Source organism: Nannobrachium achirus (assembly GCF_963921795.1).
Source record: "Nannobrachium achirus genome assembly, chromosome: 12".
NCBI lineage: Eukaryota > Metazoa > Chordata > Actinopteri > Myctophiformes > Myctophidae > Nannobrachium > Nannobrachium achirus.
The window spans coordinates 51,036,739-51,051,988 of NC_137832.1; the positions used below are offsets into that span (position 1 = coordinate 51,036,739).

The 15,250-nt window shown below is 42.5% G+C and overlaps 1 protein-coding gene across 1 annotated transcript in view; it reads left to right on the forward strand.

The window, feature by feature from the left end:
• kcnt1b (potassium sodium-activated channel subfamily T member 1b) overlaps nt 1-15,250 on the forward strand; it is a gene marked incomplete at both ends in the record, with an annotated part of 144,848 nt that overhangs the window by 97,316 nt on the left and 32,282 nt on the right. The window contains 6 exons of the mRNA XM_080738727.1: nt 205-388; nt 4,643-4,807; nt 6,907-7,043; nt 11,780-11,843; nt 12,575-12,683; nt 13,874-13,982. Of these exons, the coding sequence (XP_080594853.1) occupies nt 205-388; nt 4,643-4,807; nt 6,907-7,043; nt 11,780-11,843; nt 12,575-12,683; nt 13,874-13,982 (768 nt within the window). The remainder of the gene's footprint in view (nt 1-204; nt 389-4,642; nt 4,808-6,906; nt 7,044-11,779; nt 11,844-12,574; nt 12,684-13,873; nt 13,983-15,250) is intronic.

Here is a 15,250-nt window from a genome sequence, read left to right on the forward strand (position 1 = left end):
GCGTTGTGAGCATGTAGATCGGCTATTTTCACAAAACCGTGTTATATGAAATGTAATGCCTCAACTCTTAGTGCTCGTCAGGGTCCCCAGTTAAAATATGATTATTTTGAGGGTTGCGGCCTGAAAAGGTTGAGAACCACTGTTCTACTCATACTGACTGCCACCTTGGATGTGTCTGGTCGGTGTGATCTCTTCTCTTTGCAGGGCGTGTGGGATCCAGCACCTGGAGAGAGCGGGTCCTAAGAACCTGTCTCTCTTCAACTCCCTGTACTTCTGCATCGTCACCTTCTCCACCGTGGGCTACGGAGACGTCACGCCACAGATCTGGCCGTCTCAGCTGCTGGTGGTCATCCTCATCTGTGTGGCTCTGGTGGTCCTCCCGTTGCAGGTATACTAGCGTCTGTATGACCAGGGGTGTCACAAGGGTGGGGGGGAGTCGGACTGAGTTACTAGGGCCCAAGGTGGAGGGGCCTTAATTATTACTTATACTTTAGTTATTGAAAAATAGCAGATATACAAGCTTACAGCGCGGCAACGAGTGCCGCGCTGCAAGCTTGTAGATCTGCTATTGTTTTAAAGTCGTGAAAATGTGTGCAAAGCTTTGAATATTATGTATTTTTAACATTTGTAACTCAAATTTTGCTTCTGGGGGGCCCTGGAACTAAATATTTTGAGATGGAGGTCCGTGGCCATATATTTTGGGGGTCCTTCACATGAAAAGGTTTGAGCACCACTGACATAGAAAGATAGTTTTTTCAAAAAGAAAATCATGATTTTTCAAAAATAGCAGATCTACAAGCTCGCAGCGCAGCACTCGGTGCTGCGCTGTGAGCTGCTATTTTTCAGTAGCCCAAAATAATGCGTAATAATGCGTTTCCACTTTCCAGTTTTCAAAAATAGCAGATCTACAAGCTCGCAGCGCAGCACTCGGTGCTGCGCTGTGAGCTGCTATTTTTCAGTAGCCCAAAATAATGCGTAATAATGCGTTTCCACTTTCCAGTCTAAATGGGTTAAACCCCCTCCCCCTATGAAGAACATTCATGGGGGACCCGCAGTGAATCCTTGTACCCAGGGCCTAGAATTTGGTGTGACATCCCTGATGACGCATGAATGATGCTGCATTTCCGACATGAACCGACCAACATTGCCATCCTCAGAGTCCTCACTGGCACTCCAGCACTCTCAGTCGTGGCACTAAAAATAGAAAAAAGAGATGAAAAATGTAAGATCACTATTACTGCCAGACTTGGGGGAGGGTTGGGTGAGGGGTTGGGGAGGTTTGAAGTAACACATAATAGTAACAATATTAAAATAGAAGATGCAAGTTGAAATTAAGAGTGTGTGACATTCTTGAGCTTGGCTTTTTACACCAGAACCTATAATCTGAAATATTGTCAGATTCGCTGTGTTTAAAGTGGAAAAGGGCTAACACAGTAAGCTTGGCTCAAAGCTCACTGAGATGAGGCGGCCTCTACAAAGGGATAAATTAGGTGCAAGAGAACCTTATTCTCCTGACAAACACCCAACCCAATCCCTGCCAACAGTCAATACTCAAGCATCAAGCAGCAAAGCTGTACCGATACTTTCTCATTTACACTTTGGTTTTCTGGAACTTTGTTCGATCCTTATGTCAACAAAGTTTACATCATTATTTGCTGACATGTATACTTTTTCTTCCCAGTAGCCTGACATTTTGGGCCGTGGCAGTGTAGACTCTGAACTTTAATGAGAAATCTCAGACCCAATCAAGAAAAACACGATCGCTGCGCGGCACAACCACACCTGAACACATGGTGTTATTGTATCCGTCTGAAAAGAGACAAGCACCCTCATCAGATCAGATCATGTGGGTGTTCTGTCCCTACAGAATAAATTAACAGATGAACAGACTTGCCTTTAATGAACCGCAGCCACTACACTCGCTGCGTCAGCAGTGTTACATCCATCCGTTTCAACCTTCACTACGACTCTCTGCATAATCTACAAAGAAGATTAAGTCTCAGCCCCGGTGTGTGTTTTACCTCAAGGTGATTACAGCTCATGATCTTTTAGATCATTGTCTCTAAAAGACGTATCAGCGACGTCCAATTCACACAAGCCTTATTTGGGTGTTTGACTAGTTTGACATGTGTCATATTCATTTGCTGAGACATTGGGCAAAACAATTCACTACTGCTGTATGGGACACTACTGCTACTGATTATGTAATAAAATGAAGGAAAAAAATTCCACATCCCTTTACACTCTATTAAGCTCAGTTGCCGTCTAGCTCTGGAATGTGTTATTTATCCAGAATTCTGCACCTCACTACTTGGGGTGCTGAATGGGGTACTTTACCATGTCAGAGTAGGATACCACTTGCAGGTTGAAAAGACACTTAACTCTGAACTAAGTAAGATCTGCACATGGCTTAACGACAACAAATTATCAATTCACCTGGGAAAAACGGAGTCCATCCTCTTTGGATCAAATCATAACCTCAAAAAAGTCGAGAACTTCACAATCAAAGTGGGTGACAAGGTCATAACACGAAAAAACGAAATCTCTTACTTAGGATGCATCCTTGAAGCTAATCTTTCCAGTGAAAAGATGACTTCTAAAGTAATAAATAAAATCAACCAACGAACTCGTTTCCTACAGAGGATCGCCCCGATGGTCAATTTCAACACACTGAAGACCATAGCTGGTGCAATAATCCAGCCCCTCTTTGACTACGGAGTCCACGTATGGTATCGTGACGCACCACAAGCCCTGAAAACTAAACTCCAAACAGCCCAAAATAAACTAATTAGGGTCCTGCTTGGCCTTCCCTATCAGACTCACCTCACCGCTACTCACCAGTTAAGAGTGGGGTGGCTCAGAGTAGATGACAGAGTACAGCAACTTGCAATGGGCCTGGTGTACAAGATACACTACACCACTATGATACCCAAGTACCTATCAAAATACTTTATAAACATTAAGGATGTCCATAATTACAACACCAGAGGCAGCGCCACAGATCACTTTCAACCCAGAGTCAAAACCAACAAAGGGTCAAAACTCTTTTTTCTGCTATACCACCAAAATGTGGAAAGCCTTACCGAAGGCCATAAAGGAGTGTGGATCACTAGCATCTTTTAAAATTGCCCTGAAAAACCACTTACAGGCAGCAGCCGTTCGCAACTGGTAAAAAATGAACCTAGCCCAACCCTACCCTCCCCTGCCCCTTCTTTGTATATACTGTTTGTTTTAGACTTACTGTCTTCTTTTTTGTTTTTCTTTACATATCTACTGCATAGTACTGTGTTCTATTCAGGGGCGCTGGAACTCCCAAATCCCAAGGGGAGCTGAGCCTGGAGGAGTTCATGCGTGCGGCCAGAGGCCGCACGCCGAAAAATTCATGTTTTTTATCCGGTTTTGGGTTATTTTTATTACGGTTTCGGGTGCTTATTCCCCGCACAACGGTGTAACAAGGAGCTATATAGTTACTAGTTATTTTAGCACACAGTGCAACACACAGCACGCATGCACACACACAGTCACTCACGCACACACTACAAAATCGGGTATTATTTTTGTAACAGTTTTCTACAGTTTTTTATTCCCCATATACAACGGTGTTAGTTTGCAACAATGAGCCTACAGACAGTTTCTAGTTCTCAAATAAATAGACTTTGGTGTGCCATCAAAGCGGGATTTAAATTTGACTTCCCTTCTGACCGGAAGTGGCAAGGTGACCATGTGATTAGGTCACCATGTGATAATCAAATAGGCCTACCTTTTTTCAACATATTTTATTCCCCAAAGTCAAATATATTATTGTTTTAATATAGCTCTGTGTGTGTGTATATATAGGCTTATTTAAAAAAAAAAAAAAAAAAAGATTTTTTTTTCCCACCACCAGGGGAGCTGCAGCTCCCTCAGCACCCCACTTCCAGCGCCCCTGGTTCTATTTGTCTGTCATTCAATGTTATATGAGATACTTCAATGGTTTCCAGTGGAAATAAGCTTAGTCTTTTCATGGATCTCCTTTTAGTAGACCTTGTACCAGTGAACTGTACCGTCATGAAACTGTACCTTTTTCTATGCAAACTTCTAATAAAGTCTTCAATCAATCAATCACTAGTGTATAGAACACAGAGATAGATGGTTACTTCTCTCTTGTTGATGCTGTGCTCACGAGCCGTGTTGAACACCCACCCTGAAGAGGGTGTATTGAGACTTTATCATTTTACCTTTTTTAGGCTAAGGGAATATGGTCAGCATGCAGTGTAGTTCAACACACTGTTACCTATCAGACCCATGGAGAGAATAAGAGTTATGTCACGCTTTGATCTCCCTGCTAAGTGGGGGCATGTTGTTACGCCGGTGACAAAATGGGGGCCTGTGTTTAAAAACGGCATATAAATTAAGCATTAACCTTTTTGTTGATGCCTCTTTGTTGGTGTGTGTGTGTGTGTGTGTGTGTGTGTGTGTGTGTGTGTGTGTGTGTGTGTGTGTGTGTGTGTGTGTGTGCGCGCGCGTGTGTGTGTGTGTGTGTGTGTGTGTGTGTGTGTGTGTGTGTGTGTGTGTGTGTGTGTGTGTGTGTGTGCGTGCGTGCGTGCGCGCGTGCGTGCGTGTGTGCATGCGCGCGTGCGTGTGTGCATGTGTGCACGTGTAGTTTGAGGAGCTGGCCTTCTTGTGGATGGAGAGACAGAAGTCTGGGGGGAACTACAGCCGCCACCGCGCCCAGACAGAGAAGCATGTGGTGCTGTGTGTCAGCTCGCTGAAGATCGACCTCCTCATGGACTTCCTCAACGAGTTCTACGCTCACCCCCGACTGCAGGTACAGTATACTGTACTGTACAACACTGGGGCAGAGGTTGTAGGGCTTAACAACTGTAGCAGGGGTCTTCAACAGGGGGTCCGCGACCCCTAGGGGCTCCACGGAGGTACTGCAGGGGGTCGCGAAATTATTGCTTAAAAAAAAAAGATTTCAAAAAATGTTTTTTTTTTTTTTTTTTTTTTTCATTTTTCACATTTATGTTAAAAGATAAACCATGATTCTATCCATTTTGAATAGCTTGAATACATGATTACTATGCAATTGACAGCTTGTTGATATTATTGACATTGGTTCTCAGTAAGTAGTATGTTTAGAAATGGTAGTGGTACGGCCCACCCTGCTCGCTGTAACTTGTACATGTTTAAAATAAAAAATATGTCGTAGCCCCGACCCCCCACCCTACAAGGTGGTAGGGGGTCCCTGCTCCATCTCCCCATCAGTTTGGGGTCCCCGGCCTGAAAACGTTGAAGACCCCTGAACTGTAGGATCAGATTTGATTCAAGGTTCAAGGGTGTTCTTGATTGCAATTTGCTACATTTTGTGCATGTGCATGAGCATTTTCGTCTGGATTCCTTCAGACAATGCAGCAGCAATAGGTAGTAATAATGGTAAGGGAAAAAAAAGAAAGACACAGAGAGAGAGAAAACAAGAGCAAACAAAAGGAGTCAATAGTTGTATGCTAAACTGGGTAATAAAAATGGATCAGCGTAAGTAGAATGTACGTACTGTACAGTTTATGCATGGCATATTATATGCACCATTATCTGCCTTTATCAGCAGCTACCTTACCTTACAACACCACAGTACTGTATACCACAGTTTAGTTAAGGTGACATTTTTTTAATTGTTATTTACAAATCTAGACTACAAGGGACATCGACAAACTTTAGCAACACTTGGACCAAACAGAAGAGAAGGCATTAATACACTTTTGACTGTGAACGACTTGACGTCACAGTGTGTTTATTTTCCCTGGAGAATGTAAACACTGGCATGTGAGGGAGAAACAGGAACTCATTTCAGGTAATCCAAGAACATTGCAGGGATATTAGATGACTTGTATTCTAAGGGTGGCTATACAAAATATCGATTTAAGTTACAATCTTCATAGACTTGTTTGACCTCACTGTCATCAGTCTACGTTGAATTTGTGTTAATTGTGTAATTTTTCAGACATTTATTGACATTTAACCACTTAAATCGTAAATTACCTCTACACCAAACCTATTAGCCAAAAATAGCAGATCTAAAAGCTCTCAACGCCTCACAGCGTGAGGCGTTGAGCCGTTGAGAACTTGTAGATCGGCTATTTTTGGTTAAAGTTCTCCTCGGAATAGGGATGCGAGGGTTGAAGTTGTTAATTTAAAATAATTATCCTATCACACAAGGATTTGGCGGCCCCCTGCAGTAACTCTAAGGACCCCCTAGGGGTCCCGGACCCCATGTTGAAGACCCCTGGGTTGAAGTATATTGTGTTAACATACTCTACCATGAAGATTTGTTAAAGTGATCCCTGACTAATACGACAAATATGCCTTAAAACATTATAATTGTCCTCTATAACTACAATGTAAAATTAAAAACACCTTAAATATTTTATTTCTTCTAGAAATAGCTAATCTTTCACTCAGTAGGGGAAATGCCTGTCGCATGTTGATGATGTCATAAATGTCATGTGTCATTTTTATGGCATGCATGTGGAAAAAAACAAAACACAAACACATTTGAAATATTGATTTGATGCTCATATTAACCATAGGAAGTATTAAGTTTGTTTTTATTTTCACATGCATGCCATTAATTCCATAGGGATAGATCACACTTGACATTTATGACATCATCAACTTGCGACGGGCATTTCCCCTATTGAGTGAAAGATTAGCTATTTCTAGAAGAAATACAATAATTGAGGTGTTTTTAATTTTACATTGTAGTTATAGAGGACACTTATAATGTATTAAGGCATATTTGTCGTATTAGTCAGGGATCACTTTAAAGATACATTGAGATGTACCATTGAGATGCAATTGCCATCCTCTGATGACCCACATGACGCCCCTGACTGAGGATTTGACAGTGTGTTCTTGTGGGCCGTGCAGGACTACTATGTGGTGATCCTGTGTCCGACAGAGATGGACATCCAGGTGCGACGGATCCTCCAGATCCCTCTGTGGTCCCAGAGGGTCATCTACCTCCAGGGCTCCGCCCTCAAAGACCAGGACCTCATGAGGGCCAAGTGAGTTAGACATTCTTATCATGTGGCTATAGGCCAAGTGAGTTAGACATTCTTATCACTAGTAAGACGCCTCAGGGCGAGGTCATGCCAATTCTTGACCATCTGGCCAGTGATATACGTATATCGGACCAGTTACCCATATATGGAGATCCCTGCATGATAGTCAACAATGTGATGTAAGAACATGCCCATATATGGGCATTACCAAATATGGGCATTCCCAGATATGCCCTTAATATTGTTGACATCAGGACAGGGATCTCCATATATGGGCATAAAATGGACAAGGACGTATTTGCAAGTGTGATCTGTGAATGCTTCTTCTGTTCTTCTGACATCACATTGTCGACTATTATGGGCATAAAAGATATGGGCATAAAAGATATGGGCATAAAAGGGACATCAAGCCAGAGTGAGATGTCAGAGCGGCAAACCCATAGAACCATACACAAACCCATAGAACGGACAAGGACGTAATTAATTTGCAAGTGTGATCTGGGAATGCCCATATATGGGCATGTTCTGACATCACATTGTCGACTATATGGGTATAAAATATTCAGAGCTCAGAGCATGATGTCAGAGCAACAAACCCATAGAACCATACACAAACCATAGACTGTAAAAATGTGTACTTACTGACTGACTGACTGACTGACTGACTGACTGACTGACTGACTGACTGACTGACTGCTTGACTGACAAGCTGTGACATTTCTCGTGGTATACTGCGTCGCAATGAGGGCCAAGTGAGTTACACATTCCTATCATGAGGGGCAAGTGAGTTACACATTCCTATCATGAGGGGCAAGTGAGTTACACATTCCTATCATGAGGGGCAAGTGAGTTACACATTCCTATCATGAGGGCCATTCAGTCAAATCGCCTATGAAATGCCCAAAATGGGTAGGCCAGATTGAAAGTGTTTAAATAAACAAGGTACTGCAAACACACACACACACACACACACACACACACACACACACACACACACACACACACACACACACACACACACACACACACACACACACACACACACACACACACACACACACACACACACACACACACACACACACACACTGTACGGCCAGTGTTTGTAGATGACAGGCGTTGTGAAGCTGTGATAGATCGGGCCCATGAAACATCCATTGATACTGTGGATGTAAAGCAATAAGCCTACTGGCAGCTGAAAGCTACATTTTCTTTTATTATGGAAATGATGCGATGGATATCTTTTAGAATACCACATAACTAAAACCCCACATCAGCTAAAAGCATCCATTAAGCAATTAATCAAATTCCCTTTGTGGTTTAAAGTTAGGGTACAGTAATTGATTATCTTGGTTAAAAGGTCTCTATATTCTCATAGTAATCATATCTGTAGAGGGGTCTCCCCCCTCTCTTCAGCTCTTTAGTAAGACAGAAAAAGGTGGGTTGCCAATTTCAGGTAATCAGGAAAGACTCCCCATTTATCAGCTTCAATTTGATAGTGTTCCAGGTACAATTTCTTTGTGTCACTGACTACTAATCTCCGGACTACCACCATCTGCCTGTCCAGAGACAAGCCAGACAGTCAGTAGCTGCGTTTCCATAAGCCTTTTCGAAAATAGGAAGCACATTTTCAGAAATTTGAAAAAAGAAAAAGAAAATTAAGCCTGCTTCCATCCACTGTTGAAATGCGATTCTTGGGAGACCTCTGCGTCTGGAAGGTGGCAAGACTACCCAGCTGCAAGCTCACAACGCGTTGTGGATGCGAGGTGCTGTGAGCTTGTAGATCGGCCACTTTTGGCACGCAACACAGTGTGTCGACAAAGTGTTAGCCAGGATTTACTTACCGTCAGGTCGCATTTACTACCAAAACCTCCACCGGCTGTCTGTCAGTCAGTCAGTCAGTCTGTCAGTCAGTCTGTCCGTCATGTCACACTTTTCCCCAACTCATATCTCCGCCACCGTTACCCCAATCCATGCCAAACTTTGCACACACACTCCTTGCCTGCCAATCCACAACCTCCACCCCACCAGGGACCCCCGGAGCTCCAGGGACCCCCAGGGACCCACTTCCACCGCCGCCAAAAAGTGCAAAAATGACCAAATGACCACCCAAACGGGGCTGTTCACGGGGAATTCCTGGGGACCACCGACTCCTGGTGCTCCAGAATGGATGCCCCTAGTGGAGGACCCCCGCCACTGCAGCACACATAAAATGCCGTAACTCGGGCTAGGAGCGACCGGGAGAGCCGGGGCCGGTACCCATGCGTCCGCCTCGGCGGCGCCAAGAGAGACGTCAACATGAATCTGTCCCATATAGCGCCACCATTAGACCCATTTTTTCAAACACATTTTTGGACACTGCTCCTACAGATTTTGCCCTAAAATCACGCAAATCGGTACACAGTATGTCTACACTCATGTCATCAACATGGATCTCTCCCATATAGCGCCACCATCAGGCCGATTTTTTCAAAAACATTTTTGGACACTGCTCCTACAGATTTTGCCCTAAAATCACGCAAATCGGTACACAGTATGTCTACACTCATGTCATCAACATGGATCTGTCCCATATAGCGCCACCATCTGGCCGATTTTTTCAAACACATTTTTGGACACTGCTCCTACACATTTTGCCCTAAAGTCACGCTGCGACCTGACGGTCGCTTATCTCCCGATTAGGGAGTCTTACTGGTGTTATGTGACGGACTAGGCTTGCACTGCACAGTTCACAGTGCACACAACAGTGCTGTAAAATAAACATCCAATGCAAGGTACAGTAGTGGGGAACACGGCGCCAACAAGTTAGTAGCTCCCTTCAGCCAAATCGATATCATGCAAGTTCAATGTATTTAATTGAAAACCTATTTGCTTAGTGTTTCCATTTCCCTTTTGCACATTTCCTTTTTTTGATAAAGCCTCAAAATCCACCTCCTCTAAGCGCATAAATGTTTTTGCGAATAATGAAAGTTTATTCGAATTTATTCGAAGTGTTTCCATAAAAAGATTTATGCACAAAAGCCTTAATGCGCAAAAAAATTGTTTTATGGAAACACCACTGTCTAGTGGAAACCTATATGTCCAAACCCATTACTGTTCTGGAAAAAGAAAAAAGAAACTGTATTCCAATGGACCTACTGTTGTTATTATATTTTATTAGTGTCAGGTTTTCTGTTGCACTACCAAGTAAAGCTTCATCTCCTGCCTTTGTTTGAGTTTTGTATTCAAGTAAGAATGTATAAAATAGGGAATTAATTTATAAACAAAATAAACAAACATAAAAACATAAAAAATATGCAATATGGAGATACAAGGTTTCTGCCCGACAGTGACAATAGCCAGTTGGTTGTCCTCTTGTTTGTGTGTCAGTGTAATGCGATCACAACAACCATGGCTCATCTACAGCCAAGTGAAGGACTATAATATCAGAAATTATAGCCAGAGAGAATCACATTAGAATGTGTCTGGCACTCAGAATTACAGCAGCGATGTAGACTGACTGTTCTCCGTGCATGTATTATTGTAGCTTCAGAGGTCATTGTGGCTCACTGATGCATATGCGTGTGCTTCTTTATGTTGCAAGTGGCAACGTTATTATTGAGTGTGAAGTGTGAAATAGAGCCTGTCACATAGGATTGTGAAAACAAAGGCATAAATTTACCCATGTGCATCATCCTCCCTCAATGCATAGAATATTGTGCAGGTGATAAAATGCTGTAGCCATTTCGCGCTCTGAAATCCAATAAGCAATATACTGCTCAGCCAAGCAAGCCCTGAAACCACACCTGACCCCATATGCTAATAGATTTGTTCTGCTAGTGTTGAGGCATCATAGCTCTGACGAGCTCCGAGAATATGGCAGTTTTATGTGAGATGGGAATTATGTTTACCGCTGTTAAGCCTGATATCATTGCAAGCAGGTATTGTGCACTGAAAACACATCAATGTGGGCTTCTAACTGCATGGAGGGTTGGAATTCCGAAGCGAAGATATTGAGTATCAGGAATTCAATAAGGTTCTGGCTTATAAATTATCTTATCGATTCTAGCAGGACCTGACCTGAATTCACTTCTCGCGAGAGAGAGAGAGAGAGAGAGAGAGAGAGAGAGAGAGAGAGAGAGAGAGAGAGAGAGAGAGACGAGAGTCATGTTATTGAAAAAGAAAAACGTTTGTGCCAGTGATTTGATTTCAGTGAGCTTTATAAGACATAATTATGTTGTTCTAATAAAGCTTTTGATTCTGTTGAATGTATTGCCAACTACTGGAGGAAGGAACATGAATGTAATAGGCTTGCAGGTGCATATTGCTTCAATGTTGCGCATAAGCACAACATTAACATACTCTGCCTTTAGTTTTCTGGGAAATGTAATGAGAGTGACAGAGAGGCCCGGATTAGAACCAATCTGCCAACAGCTACCAGGATTGACAAGGGCCGGGCGACCTGTTGTCAATAGCAGCACTGAACCATCTCAGCATAATATAACACAAAATGTAACACATTCATTACAAATTCACATTCTGTCCCCCAATTCTAACCCCAACCCATGTGCCTAAACCTGTCGCTTAAATACCTACTCCTAACACTGACCTCCACCTTAATCTGTCACTAATTGTAACCTTGGCTCAGAAAAATCTTCCTTAGCCATGACAATGACCCCATGTGAAGAGTCATACAAGTGCACATATTGTACACACACACACACACACACCTCACACTTTCTCTCCTGTGATCTCCACAGGATGGACGACGGAGAGGCCTGCTTCATCCTCAGCAGCAGGAACGAGGTGGACAGAACGGCCGCAGTGAGTAAACATTTGTATCTGCGGTTATTTGTTTCTATGTTAGATAAAGTACTATGTTCTATCCGTCTGTCTTTCAATGTTATATGAGATACTTAAAGTGTGGTTCCTGTGGAAATAAGCCTCGGCTTTCTAGGATCTCCTTTTAGTAGAACTTGTACCAGTGATTTGTACTGTCATGAAACTGTACTTTTTTCTATTGCAAACTTCTAATAAATTCTTCAATCAATCAATTCAATGTCTGCTTATGTTTGTTCTCAAATGTTCTCAAAACTTGAATCAAATCTAAGTTCAGTTAATCTACTGTAAGATTCGAAATGATTGCACTTGACAAAATATCAGCCAAAACATCAGTGGTCTGGGTAGGACTCTCCAAAATCAAGAACAGACCCAAAAATCGAGCATCTATCGGGCTCTACCCATCAGTTCCCAAATTGAACCAACTGAACTAATTTACTAATATTTCACTGCTATTTGCTGTATACCTGTATGAGTGACAAATAAACCCTATTGTTTATCTTCGACTCTTGAGCCCTCTATACTTTCAGATCGTGATGATTGAGTCTACAGAGCAATTAGTTTCTTGTTTCAGACACAGCTATGATCACATTAAGAAGTGTCACATCTCTAAAGCACATTTGAGGGTTCATAAAATAAAGTTTGCGGTTGAGTGATTAAGTGTATTGTACAGCAAGTGGAGAGTTTTACATAAAAGGTGTATTTTTCCATGACAGGACCACCAGACCATTTTGAGAGCTTGGGCTGTAAAGGATTTCGCCCCAAACTGCCCTCTCTACGTCCAAATCCTCAAACCAGAAAATAAATTCCATGTAAAGTTTGCTGGTGAGTTCAGAGCGGTTCTGTCTTGAATAAGTTGTGACCCTAGCTTTAACCACTTTTTTCTTGTTTCTTCTTGTTTAGTGTTGCCAATAGTTTTTTACCCACTTTTTCCTCCCCAAAGAAGTCATCATGCCAATGAATTTCACCCCACACACAGTAGTCATGTTTCCATAAACGTATTCGAGAATAGGAAGTGAATTATCAGAAATGCGACATAACTGCCAGTGACGTAGGGCCTTCGTCGCACTCCCTGCTGACAGGTGTCGAACCCAGCCCGTATGATTTGACAATTTGGCCACGGTTTGACCAGTTTTTATAGCATAGTTTCTACTTTTGATGCTGTAATGGTCTTTTTTTTTCTCTCTCTTTTCTTTTTTATGGAATAAAACGGTCTTAAATGTTTGTCACTTAGTCACTTTACTGTCATCTGGGGATGTTTTTGTTTAGTTGCGACCGTCAGCAAGAGATTGTTTTTGGTGCACCACTAGATACACACAGATCTCCCATTACTATTCATGGTGAACAGATCAACCAGGTATGTTCGTATACATACCTCGGAGTAGTATAGACCATCTTTTGTCATGGAAAGATCAGATTGAATCTGTGTGTAAGAAACAAAGCAAAGAATCTACTTCCTTTGCCGTTTAAGATCATTTGGTGCTAGTAGACAGATTCTTCTTATGTTTTTCACTTCTGTCATTATGAGTGTTCTTCAGTACTGTAGTACCACCTGGTATGGATGCTTGTCTGCAGCCCTAAAGTCACAACTTCTGCAACAACTGAACATTTGTTCAAAGATAGTCACGTCACACATCACACTTTTGCCCTTTTCATATCTATGCCACCGTTGCCCCGATCCATGCCAAACTTTGCACACACACTCCTTGGCTGCCAAACCACTACTTCCACCACTTTCATTTCTCACATGGCCATCTTCTAGCGCCACCATGAGGCTGATTTATGCAAAACACATTTTTGGAATCTGCTCCTACAAATTTTGCCCTAAAATCACACAAATCAGTACACAGTATGTCTAGAGTCATGTCATCAACATGGATCATGGATCATTTAGCGCCACCATCAGGCCCATTTTTTACATGCGACCTGGCGGTCGCTTATCTCCCGATTAAGGGAGTGTTACTGTTTTTTTCATCTCTCACTGGATTGTGTGACAATAATATTGTCTCCATCAGATCATGTGGTGTGTGAAGAGGAGTTCAAGTACGCCATGCTGGCCCTGAACTGCGTCTGTCCTGCCACGTCCACCCTGGTCACCCTCCTGGTCCACACCTCCCGAGGACAGTGAGTAATACACTCCACTGATCAACTCAGTTGATCAATTAACCATCAGCTTCATCATTAAGTCCTCCGGCACCATTGATTTTTGGGGAAAAACTTCCTGCCTCAGCAGGCATTTTCCCTCCAGAAACACTTCCAAATAACCTCTTGACTGCATAACTCTATCGTGAAATGGGCAAGGGATAAAAAATTATATATTTTTGAACAATGTTTGACAATTATGACATGCCCAAAATAGGTAAAGTGGCACAATAACCGTATGAATTGAATTTGAATAGATTTTTTTTATATGGATATATATTTGTTTAAAAGATTAATTCATTAATTGTATTCTCGTCTCCGAAACCCTGCAGGGCCGCTGCGCCCATTTGAAAACCAAAATGTTCATAGATTTCTTAGACAGCTTAGACTTGTTTACTCCAACACTATCATGTTGTAGTAATGTGTATTTTCAAGCTTACAACGCCTCGCGTTGTAAGCTTGTAGATCGGCTATTTTTGGCTAATGTTCCACTCAGAATAGGGATGCTAGGATTCAAATGGTTAATGTAAAAAACATGATCCTATCACACTAAGATTTGGGGGCCCCCCTGTAGTAACTCTGAGGACCCCCTAGGGGTCCTGGACCCCCTGTTGAAAACCCCTGACGTACTGTATACCCACGACAATTCAGAAACTTGTCAGTGAGCAGACGGGCATTGCCATGAATCATGACTAAATGCACCGCAGCAAACATTACCTTGGTGCACGTTTCGGCCATAAATCTATACTGCTCTTGTGTTTTTTTATTTATTGGTGCACTGTGTGGAAGGTGATATACCGGTAACAAGTCATCCTCACTTTTTAGTGTTGTAATTTCCTTTATGAAGGGAGGACGCAGGGCGGTATTCATGAGACAGCCACAGCACAGTGTTAATCCAAAGGTCATCAGACTGATTAAAAGTGGCGAGGCGGTTGAACCACTCTGTGAGAATGTCCTCATGGCGTTGTTCTCTTGGCCTCTGGTCTCTCATATCTTCTGCACGAATAATTACTGGGAGGAGAGATGTAAAGGGATGGAAGAGAAACACCCAGGAAAAATGGACGTAGGCTACTTATAACCTATCCAGGCCAGACGGATCTCTGTGTCAAAGGGGGGGAAATGAAAGGCGACACACTGCGGCAAATCTTTTCGAAAAGTTTTGCTCGCGTTTTAGGTGTGAAAAAAAGTTAGAGAGTTAAGCCCTTTGCACACAGGACAGTTGCGTTTCTTCCGTTTGCTGTATGAATAAA